General features: G+C 34.4%; 1 protein-coding gene across 6 annotated transcripts in view; it reads left to right on the forward strand.

The window, feature by feature from the left end:
• The window catches only part of IFT74 (intraflagellar transport 74), a 133,913-nt gene extending 122,593 nt beyond the window's left edge, over positions 1-11,320 (forward strand). For 2 of the 6 annotated variants that reach the window (XM_031654290.1, XM_031654289.1), the window contains exons 17-20: positions 1,367-1,530; positions 2,113-2,238; positions 6,387-6,447; positions 8,372-11,318. In XM_031654290.1, coding sequence (XP_031510150.1) covers positions 1,367-1,530; positions 2,113-2,238; positions 6,387-6,447; positions 8,372-8,490 — 470 coding nt within the window. In that variant the 3' untranslated portion in view covers positions 8,491-11,318. Of the gene's footprint in view, positions 1-1,366; positions 1,531-2,112; positions 2,239-6,386; positions 6,448-8,371 lie in introns of all 6 variants that reach the window. The other 4 variants (XR_004177900.1, XR_004177899.1, XM_031654291.1 and 1 more) reach the window with 4 other exon arrangements.
• Positions 11,321-11,993: the final 673 nt, after the last annotated feature.

Genomic DNA, 11,993 nt, shown 5'->3' on the forward strand with positions numbered 1-11,993 from the left:
GTGATATTTATAAACCTTAAGCCTTTAATTGAAAGACATATCTTTAGAGAGCTCTCTTGATCCCTGCTACATGCTTTTATGGCACCCTGTACTACTCTTTTCTTATTTATCCAGTTTATTGTAAATACTTATTTGCCTGCTTCTACCTCTAAGTTACAGCTCCCTGAGTGAAAACCATGTCTCTGTTGATTTCTATTATATCCTCAGCACCTGGCATATAGTAGATGCTTGGTGTTTTTCAATGGAAGAATGAGACACACACAGGTATCCTCATTATTCATAGATTTCATTAGGGAATCAACTTAACCTGATGTGTATTAGCCACAACTGTCTCCATGCTAACAAACATGTGAATTTGCCTTCTCACTTTATACTTTATATCTCCCAAATAAATACTTGGAGCTTTTTTGTGATCATTTGTGGACATGGGCAGACTCGTGAAAAATTTCAACAGTCTGACATGCACATTGCCAACAGAAGTTGAAAAAGGCAACACTCTGCCTTCTTATATCAGTTCTCATACTATAAACAGGTTTCCTTTTTGCAGTATATTTAGTGTCATGTTTTTTGCATTTTTGTGCTTTCTGTTGGTGATCATGCCGTTTAAAATGGCCCCAAACAAAGTGCTGATGTGCTAAGTGTTCCTAAGCACAAAGGCTGTGATGTGGCTTGTGGAGAAAACGTGTGATAGGTAAACTTAATTCAGGCATAAGTTACAGTGCTGTTGGCTGTGAGGTCAGTGTTAGTGAATCTACAACCTATAGTAAATAAGATGTCTTTAAACAGAAACACACATAAGGCAAGATAATATATTGGCTAATTGACTAAAATTTGACTAAAGGCTCACAGAACTTAACCCTGTATTTCCCTTAGGAGCAATAGTTCAATATTTGCTAACTCATTGTTCACAATAACTTCATAGACATAACTACCACAGATAGTAAGAGTTGATTATATGTGCAATTATAAAATTGTGCTCAAATATATATATAATGTTATTTAACTTGGTTTTTTCCCTACGTAACTGTGTCATGCTCCTATTAAAAATAATGTGTCTTTATCTCATAATATAGATTGTATTACTAAGCAAGAAAAAAACTTACATGTTTGTTAGCATGGAGACAGTTGTGGCTAATATGCATCAGGTTAACTTGATTCCCTAATATATTGGTTACCTGAAATTGGTTACTGAGGGGATGAGTTTTTTTTTTTTTCTTAATTTATATTAACTCACTTGTTACAGTGAACAGATACTTCTTTTACAGATATTCTTGTAAAACATGATTTTTAATAGTTGCATTACATTTCCTTCTGTTGAAAGGAATAAAATTTTGATTAATTATCACCTTAAATTCTTATGTTTCAGACAGTCAACGTCTGCAGTTGGATCTGCAGAAAATGGAGCTTCTAGAAAGTAAGATGACTGAAGAACAGCATTCTCTAAAAAGCAAAATTAAGCAAATGACAACTGATCTGGAGACATATAATGATTTGCCAGCTTTAAAATCATCAGGTGAAGAAAAGAAAAAGGTAAACGTTAACCAAGTCTTACAGAATTACAATTCAGATTTTTTTTTTTCTTGATCAAATGTAATATATTTGTGGTATATTAGGATTTGTGGTATAATAGGATTTGTTATTTTAAGTTGATTATTTTATATGTATAAGCTGAGAAAAAATAAAAATGTTTACATATGTAGTTGGAATTTAGAGTGACTTAAAGTTTTAAAGAAAAGCAAAAATTGAAAAGCAAGGTATAAGCTGCTACTTAATACAGAGCATTTCAGCGAATATGAGCTTTGTTAAATGCAGATTAGATTATGACTCTATCCTACCTGAAACTTGTCAGTGGCTTTCCATTGCTATTTACATTAATTTAGACTTAATTTGGTAGGGTCGGGAGAGATAATGACAGCATTAATAGAATTATTAATACAGATAATGTTAACATAGCTTATAGTTCAAAGGATATTTTTACAAAGAGGTTTTAGAGTAGTTATAGCCTTGATACAATTTTACCAGAATATAGTTATTGAAATTAAGTTAAATATGCTTTATGCTGGCTTACTACATATTTTCTATAACCTGTCACTTCTATTTGGATCTTTCTAGAAATTACATCAGGAGAGAATGATCTTATCAACCCGCAGAAATGCCTTTAAGAAAATAATGGAGACGCTAAACATAGAACATGAGGCACTAAAAACACAATTGCAAGAAAATGAGACACATTCTCAGGTAAAAAATGTTTTAAATGACTTTGAAATTCTCTTAGTCTATATTTTCACCCCAAAACCAATCTTTTTTTATTTTAAAATTTGCTTTATATACCTTCTATATTTTCTGACTTTTAAGACAGCCAGATTCTGCACAGTCTTCATTCAGAATGAATGGATTCCTGCTTTCTTACTTTCTATAAACCTATATTGAAAGCCAACTCTGTTAGATACTGTCTTTGGCACAGCTATTAAGATATATGGGATAGTATCTTTTAAAAATCTTGAAAGTGAAACATTACTAATGCAGAAGCTAAAAATCCATAAAAATCACAAATAAAATAAATTATAATGACTAGTACCCCATCACCCAGAAGAGAGAATGCTTATTGTTGCTGTAGTGTGGGTTCTTTTAGTCGATGGATAGATAGGTAGATAGAGAGATAGATAGATAGACAGATAGATAGATATGTGTATACACATATTTATGCATATACTTAGGTACACATTTATTTCTAAGCATTTATAGAAATTGCACCATATTGTACATATCATTTAGGAGCTTGTTTTTCACGATTAACTGTACATCATAAGTACTTTCCCTTGTCAATATATATATTGACTTTTAAAAAATATTAATAGCTTAATGATATTCCAGTACATGGATGTAGCATAATATATTGAACCAATTCCCTTTCATTGGATATTTAGGTAATTTCTAGTTTTAAAACCATTGAAATAATGCTATAAAGAGCAATCCAGGTATCCTTGAACTTCTTAATTCATATCTCCAATTATTTACATAGGATACATAGATATATAAACCTACAGCCCCCTTTTCATATCACTCATCTTGCTGATAACTACTTGAACAGTGTGTGAGGTCTAGATTGAGAGCTGAGACTGGACAGAGACAATGTCTATCTCGTTTATTCCTTGCACTGTGCTGTTGGTTGGCACATAGTAGGTGCTCAGCAATTATTTGTTGAATGATTGAATGAAGCATTATGTGTCATATACAAAGTCAACAACTATGGTCTGAAAAAGATTGATCATTCTCATATCTAATTAGTCTATGCTAGAAATTTGCACACGTGGTTTAAAATGCTAAATGCATTAAAAATTCGCTCTTTGGCCAGGCGCCGTGGCTCACGCCTGTAATCTTAGCACTTTAGGAGGCTGAGACGGGCGGATCACGAGGTCAGGAGATAGAGACCATCCTGGCTAACACGATGAAACCCCATCTCTACTAAAAATACAAAAAAATAGCCGAGAGTGGTGGCGGACGCCTATAGTACCAGCTACTCTGGAGGCTGAGGCAGAGGAGTGACTTGAACCCGAGAGGCAGAAGTTGCAGTGAGCTGAGATCACGCCACCGCACTCCAGCCTGGGCGACAACGAGACTCTGTCTCAAAAAAAAAAAAAAAAAAAAATCCCCCTTTTTCTTCATATAGTTACGTGATCATGATAGAGAAAAATAAAAACAATGTCATTTGATTTTCCACTACCTAGGTACAACCATTTTGTTAACATTTTAGTGCTCTATCCTTGTAGTCTTTTTGTCCTTACATACATCCATATTGTTTTTACAAAAAGTGAAATCATGCTATTCATACAGTCTTTCAACATTTTCAACATTTTCTTAACTTTTTTCAGCCTTTTTTTTTTTTTTTTTAACAGAGTCTCACTCTGTTGCCCAGGGTGGAATGTGGTGACATAATTGTAACTCACTGCAACCTTGAGCTGCTGGACTCAACAGATCTTCCTGCCTCAGCCACCCAAGTAGCTAGGACTACAGGCACAGACCACCATGCCCAGCTAATTTTTGTTATTTTTTATAGAGACAGGGTCTTGCTGTATTGTCCTGGCTAGACTTGAACTTGTGGCCTCAAGCAGTCCTCCTGCCTCAGCCTCCCAAAGTGCTGGGATTGCAGGCCTGAGCCACTGTGCTCAACTTTTTTTTTCTTTTTGAGATGGAGTTTTGCTCTTGTCACCCAGGCTGGAGTGCAATGGTGCAATCTTGGCTCACTGCAACCTCCGCCTCCTGGGTTCAAGCGATTTTCCTGCCTCAGCCTCCCAAGTAGCTGGGATTACAGGTGCCTGCCACCACGCCTGGCATTTTTTTTTGTATTTTTAGTAGAGACAGGGTTTCACTGTGTTGGCCAGGCTGGTCTCAAACTCCTGACCTCAGGTGATCTGCCTGCCTCGGCCTCCCAAAGTGCTGGGATTACAGGTGTGAGCCACCACACCCAGCCTTTGGTGACATTTCTATAGTATTAGCTATTTCATTGTATGGATGTACTATTTGAAAACAAAATATACCTTACATTCTTTTTGAAAAGGGTAGAATCTCATGAAAGCTTACTACAGCTACTAAAAGGTTAGAAATCACTAGTTTACATAATTCAAATTTACCAGTTATTCTGTTCTACTTCATACACAAACCTAGATATAGACTTATCAGTGACAAAATTTTCTCAGGTTGTTTAGAGTGAGGATGAGTGCTGGGGAAGAAACAAGACAAAGTTTGTGAGGCCATTGTCTTCAGTGGCTCTTAGAAAAAAATACTGATACTTCTTATGGAATATTAGCCCTCCTCATTCACTGAATAGATGATTTAAGATGGAAAGCATTTGACAAACACCATTTCTTAGAGCCAGTGAGTGGTTACCTTGTTTATCCCTACATTAAGTGCTAATTGTATTCTTAACTCCATGTAGTGATAACTGGAAATCACAACATAAGCCACAATTTTAATCCTTCTCTGTGTTATTTGTCATCTTTTGTGAATCCCAACTGATTAAATCAAATCCTGATCTTCCTGTCTTTCACAACTATTTTCTTGAAAACTGGCTTTTGGCATCTATGAAGAATTTTATGTAACAGATTATTTAAATAAGTTAGGGAAAAACAGATTTTCAAAATGAATTTTTCTTTCTTGATATCCTTGGAGGTTTAAAGGAAAGTCAGTAATATAGAGGTATAATGTAAAAGGAATTTGACCATCTGACATAGCATTGCTTTTATACCATTCCTGTAGCACTTAACAGGTCTGATGCATTATAAGAAGGCCACCTGTTTGTATTAAACAATGACAAAAAAGTCTGGTACTTGACTTTGCTGAAGGTTATTAGAGATTTACTGCCAGAAACTGCTGACTGCTTCCTTAAGTCCATCTTAACTTCAAGGTCCTGTCTGGGGGAGATTGATGTGATTTAGTAATACCAGCTCACAGCACATACAGTTCACATAATTAATGAGCTATGATTCATTCTAATATCTAGATTTATCTCTTTGGAGGAAACAATGAGATGGATGCTACATCAAGGCTGAATTTGCGCCCTGAAAATTATTTTAACATGAGGGTAGAAGGAAACATTTCCACTGCTGCTTCAATTATTGTATTTTTAAACTAATCATTACTTCTTTGAAATGTCCAGACGGAACATTATTTTAGCATTTCAATTTTCAAATGGTCCTTTGCTTTGGAAAAAACTATGTGCATCTTAAAAAAGAAAGACCATAACCCAGAGTTACGAGGTTAATTAAATCAGAAAAACAATTTAATTCTATAACAGTAAAATTGTCTTCTGAGGAAGCAACCATCAATATAATATCCACATTAGCTTCCTGTTGATGCAGAAATTATTGTAACAGTGCCAGCTTTTTACCAGCTCTCTTATAATCTTCACACTGCAGCTCTGCTCTTATCACAGCTTGTGGAATTAGACAGGAAATTTAGCCCTGGAAATAAGGAAGTTTCTCCTATATGGCTGAACCTTTGACAGTGTTTGAATATATATTATATTTGTGGCATTAGACTTCCAGATTTCAAGAAGAGATTCCCATCGTGTCCCATTTTTCTTTTAAAAGTTTTTTTAGGGAAAGGAAAATCATAAATTGTCTTTTAGTTGGCATGCTCATTGGTATAATAAACATTTAAAATATTTTATAATTAAAATATATAGGGTAAAACATGTTATAGAATTCATCACTGTATTAATGTATTTACTATTATTTAATCTTTTTTTCTACCATGGCTTTATCTCAATAAAATGCAAGTTGATAAGATTTAAAGTTGGAGTGATTTTTTTTGTCTTATCCTCTTAGAAAGACATATAGTTGTTTTAAATATGGATACTAGTTAATATTTTTCTTTTATGTTTTTAGCTTACAAATTTGGAAAGAAAGTGGCAACACCATGAGCAAAATAATTTTGTGATGAAAGAATGTATCCTTTAAAAAGCTGAAAATGGGGCCGGGCACGGTGGCTCATGCTTATAATCCCAGCACTTTGGGAGGCCGGGGGGGCGGGGGTGGTGGACCACAAGGTCAGGAGATCGAGACCACCCTAGCTAACACGGTGAAACCCCATCTCTACTAAAAATACAAAAAAATTAGCCGGGCGTGGTGGCAGGTGCCTGTAATCCCTGCTACTCGGGAGCCTGAGGCAGGAGAATGGCATGAACCTGGGAGGCGGAGCTTGCAGTGAGCCAAGGTCATGCCACTGCACTCCAGCCTGAACAACAGAGCAAGACTCCATTTCAAAAAAAAAAAAAAAAAGCTAAAAATGAAGTTGACTGAGTTAGTTATTTTTTTCTAGGAATTTTTTTAAAGATTCAAATTTAGTTCAACACATACTTATTAAATACCAAATATGTACAAAACACTGAGCTAAATTAAATGAATATGACTGTTTCAATTCTACAGTAGTTAAGAGGTGTGTGTGTGTGTGTGTGTGTGTGTGTGTGTGCCCTAAAGTAATAGCAGATTTTGGGAATTGCCAAAAAAAGAGTACAAAGACTTAATGTAGCATAGTGATTAAGTGCCCAGATTTTGGAGTCGGGAGATCCAATTTTAAATGTTAACTCTACTGCTTATAAGTTACAAACTTTGTACAATTTAATCTGTTCAAGCCAGCACTGTATCATCTCTTAAGATTCAGTTTTCCAGGATCACAGGGCTTGGGTAAAGTTAAACATTATCAGTAAATCTTCTGATAAACATGGCAAGAATTTCTTTTTTGTTTAGAGACGGGAGTCTCACCAACTTAGCCAGGCTGGTCTCAAACTCCTAGGCTCAATCCCTCCTCGGCCTGCTCAAGTGCTGGGATTCGAGACATGAGCCACTGCTCTTGGCCCCAGAATTGTATCATCTCTGAAATCTCTAAAATATAGTTAATATTTCCTTCTCAGTGTTGTTGGGAGAATTATATATAACCATATAGTAAAACATATATTATATATGTATACAATATATAGTTGCTTGTTTATAATGTTCTACCTTGAATATCTGGGCAGCAAAGAGAGGTAGACTAAGTAAGATCCTGAGAAGTTTGACTTCCAAGCTCATCCCTGTTTCAGTTAATTCAACTCCATTTTATGTCTACAAAGATGATACTTATGTCTCATCTTACTGTTTACTTTTAGTTTGATTATAGGAGGCAGTAAGCAGCTGTTGAGAACATGTATTGTGGAGTTGTAACAAATATTTCCTTAAAAGTTGTTCCCTATTCCCTTCTTTGACCCATTCAAGGGTGTCTGCCTGGAGAAGTAGATCCTGACTCAGTGGCAGCATAGGTTCTCCCCTAGGGTGGTGCTGAACTTCAGCTCAGAAGCAGCCTGGACCCCAACTTACCTCCAGATAAAGTGTTTTCCGTGCTCTGTTGCCAGTGTTAGTGCAACTTAGTTTAAAAATAGAAGACTTGTTCACAGTATGCTCTAAGTCTAGCAGTGGAGTTTTGTGCAACATAAAGTAGGTGATTTTGGAGAAGAGTGAAGTCTAGAAATTTGCCTTATATTATTTGTGGTACCCTAGAGAACATGGTGTGTGTATATGTGTATGTATGTTTGAATATGGGAACTAGTTCGTTGAATGTTAGGTTGTTCTAAGACCAGAATTAGATTAAAAATGCGTAACATATTAAGTATTAAAAAGTGTTTATATTGTATATGAATTTTTTGCAATAAGTTTAACTTGGCATTTTAGGTTTTAATCGATACTTAATCTGTTAAAATAATGTACTGTATTTTAAAGTATTCTTATTGTGCTTTTTTGTACCATCTTAAATATGAAAAATATCAGTATTTAGTTCCTTTCTCAGCCACAATTCGATTTTTATTGACATTGTTTTCCCCCTTAATTCATATAATTAGTCATAGCAACCAAGAGTCAAGAGAGTGATTACCGGCCAATTATGAAAAATGTGACCAAGCAGATTGCAGAATACAATAAAACCATCGTGGATGCTTTACATAGCACTAGCGGAAACTGAGTTTAAGTCAACTGAAAGTCTCTAAGGAAGTATCCTCTTGCTGCTAAACTTGGTACAAGTTGACTACAAAAAAAAAAAAAAAAGCTTACCTTTGGAGTTTACCTAAAATTCCTGAATGTTATAATTTTTGTGGCCTCTTTTAAAAATGATATTTTAAAATAGTCAATAGTTCAGTAAATGGTTTGCATGTTAAAAAATATCATCTTCTTTTCTTTTTATGATATTTGTATTTGAACCAAGAGATAAAGAAACTAAAAGTGACCATTGAAATTTATTTAGCTGGTATAATCCATCTATGGCAACAAATGAGATAAGCTTTTCTTGTATCAACTCTAGGACGGATGCATGGAGTATGATTCTGATTTAGCACCTATATCAACATTGTCAATTTTTACTTCTGGAAAAAAATCATAAGATCAGAAGGGAGATTTTTAGCTTTGAACCTTACTTCTCAAATAGGTTATACTTGATGTGTATTAGACCATATAATGTCACAGATAAATATATAACACATATTCTTTATATTCCAGTTATACCTAAAGATTTGGAATTAGAAACTTTTAATCTTTGCAATTCTTAAAATATTTTTTCATATATATATTCTTGGAAGAACATTAGGTAAAAAACTACATTTACAGTGGGCTGTTTGGGACTATGGCTACTGCTGTTCAGTGCCACCCTGCAGTATGAGTTTATTCTCTTATACTATTAGGAGGACTTAAGTAGATTAATTTATAAGCATTAGCCAGAATATTTGGGAAAAAAAGCTAGAAGAGGTAGGATTGGGAGAGAGGCATAGAGTCTGGAAGACATTATAGTAACTGTAGATGTATCTTCTCTTACTGTGCAGGAATGAGTCACGTTGGCCAGCATAAAATATTACTTAAAACTATCCTATTTTTGCTCTGATATCATGTTCACTAAGTAACTCTACTTTTCAGTATTTCTGAAACAACACATTGATTTCTTAAAAAAAAAAAAACAGCTTTATTGAGATATTATTTACATACCTTAAAATTTACTCATATGTTGATTTTTTAAAATAAATATTTATAATGGTAAATTATTCAAATTCAGTTTATACACATTTAAATAAAGGAGTGAGCATTGTTGAGCTCGCTTAACTCTGGATTACTAATATTGCTGAAGATCCTGGACAATCTATTCATTAAGGTGGCATTCATAAAATGTGTTCCACAAATCCTGAGCATCTCGTTATTAATAGTGTTATGCCTCCAAAGGATTCATGGGCAAAGAAGTTTGGGAAACATTGTCTGAAACAAAGGTGAATTATTTTATTTTTTCTTGACTGCTTATAACCCTTAATATGCTAATGTATAATAAGCTCAAGAAGAATATATACTGTAAAGCATTTCCCAGAGATCGTTGTCCACAAAACCCTTACTTTCACAGAGCCTAGGTCACATGAGATGTGTCATTCCAAGAAATAGACTTTGTACACCAAATAGACTTCATACACTAAAATAATTTCATCTACTTGAGTCCTTTGGGTGGCTCTTTGGCCTTTTTCGGATAATCCCTGAGTATGTCTCTTTTTAGCCACCCTCAGATGTTTTATGCTGTGATTCTGTGGAGTTTTCTATTGGAAATTGGTAGCAGAAAGTGCTTATTAAATTTCACAGGGGAAAAAAACTCTCTTAGCAGTTAAAGAGAGTGAAATCTTAAATTCAGTAGATGAAACAAGTAATAGAGTTTGATGACAGTTTGCCCAGGCCTTTGTTCACTCATAAAATATTACTGTAATTTGGTGATTAGGTGCCTTTATGAATATACGTGACTGCTGAAAAATGTTCATCTTTTATACAGTAACAACCAGAGGTATGATCGAGCATAGAGTTTAGGCAAGAGAACTGACTACTACGGTCTCTTAATCACATCGATTGTACTTAGTGGATACTTCCAAGTAGGAAGGGAATCTGGAATACGTGTTTGTGGATGGGTAATCTTTGTTTTCCTCATTTGAAAGCAAATTTAAATGCCTTTACTTTTTCCTTAGTTTTTTTTTTTTTAATTTCTACTTAAGTGTTCTTGACATTTTACTGTACCCTTTTAAACTAATAACCAACTTAGTAATTTTTACTATTAGTAATAAGGGTTTTTATCTGAGTGGTGGGATTATGGGTGACTGTAATCTTCCTTGGTCTTTTTGGTATTTTCAAAATTGTCTATGATGTACATATAATACTTAGAAATGCAATAAAATTCAAATAAAGTACTATATACAGTTACTACTTTAACTTGTGAAAAGGATGTAGTAAAAACTCTTCAGTCCTTGACGCTAAGGAGAACTGAACCAATCTTTATGCAGAAAGAAAGTAGGAGGAAAATTGGCCTGTCCATTAAATATATGTGTTTGCATTATAACAATGGGAAATTTGGGAGGAAGAAAATTTCTTGACAAAAAGCAAGGCTTTCAATTTCCATCCTAAATTATTCATATATAATATTGGGGGGGGAATAATTGAGCAGGATTTCTTTAAATTAAAACATGTTTTATCTGAGGGAAATTCTCACTAATGTCTCTTCCTTCCTCTCAGAGCCTTTCCACAAATCCAACAAGAATATTCTCTTTACTGGGATAGAACTGGAGGCTAATAGCTGCATGAACTGGCTCTTCCTGAGTCAGTCACGTTACTCAGGGGGTTCCATTCATGCTAAAATAACACCTTGTAAGTCACGTGGAAAGAAGCTGCAGACTGAACAAACAAGCTGAGCAGTTCTGCTAGTGAAGATCAACATGGGAAAGTTAGCAAGTCTTTGTTTTTCCCATCCTTATCCTTTATCAGTAAATAAACATGAGTTCTTGATATTCTTTTTCCTGTGGAGTCCCTCATTTGGACAATACTGTAGTCTCATTTTAAGGTACAAAATTCAGTGCATGCTTGGGGGATTACAGCATGGAGTCATGATATTCACACCAGAGATGAAAGGCCAGTTAGTAGTAGCTCCAGGGGTTTTTGCTGTCCCCTTGCTCAGTTTCTCTAGATTTCTTTCCTTTTGCTATACGACTGCAGTGTAAACAACCTTAGGGAAATTGTAATGTTTAGACTTAAAGTAAGAAGAAATAAAGATGGACCACTAGAGAACTGTAGTAATCTATTTTTAAATTGATATTGTGTCTCATTTTTATATACGTTTTAAAATAAAAGTAGATTATGTCTTAAAATTGCAGGTTTACTGTTTGATAATTGAAAAACATTTTTAAAAAGACAATTTTTAATGCAAAGGTAGATAATTTAGGAAGACAGATAAATAAAATGAAGAAAATAAGTTACCTGTGATCTCACCAGTCTTTTTAGATATGCGTCTATATTTATGTCACACATATCTGTTTTATTTGTGTATTTATGCACCTTTAAAATTATATTGTTTTTAATTTTACATTTGCTGTTTATAATTTAGCACACATTTTTCCATGTCATTATATACTCTTGTACAACATGTTAAATTGTTGCATATTATTTCATTGTGCAAAACTTTCA

This window comes from Papio anubis, chromosome 13, assembly GCF_008728515.1.
Source record: "Papio anubis isolate 15944 chromosome 13, Panubis1.0, whole genome shotgun sequence".
Classification (NCBI taxonomy): Eukaryota; Metazoa; Chordata; class Mammalia; order Primates; family Cercopithecidae; genus Papio; species Papio anubis.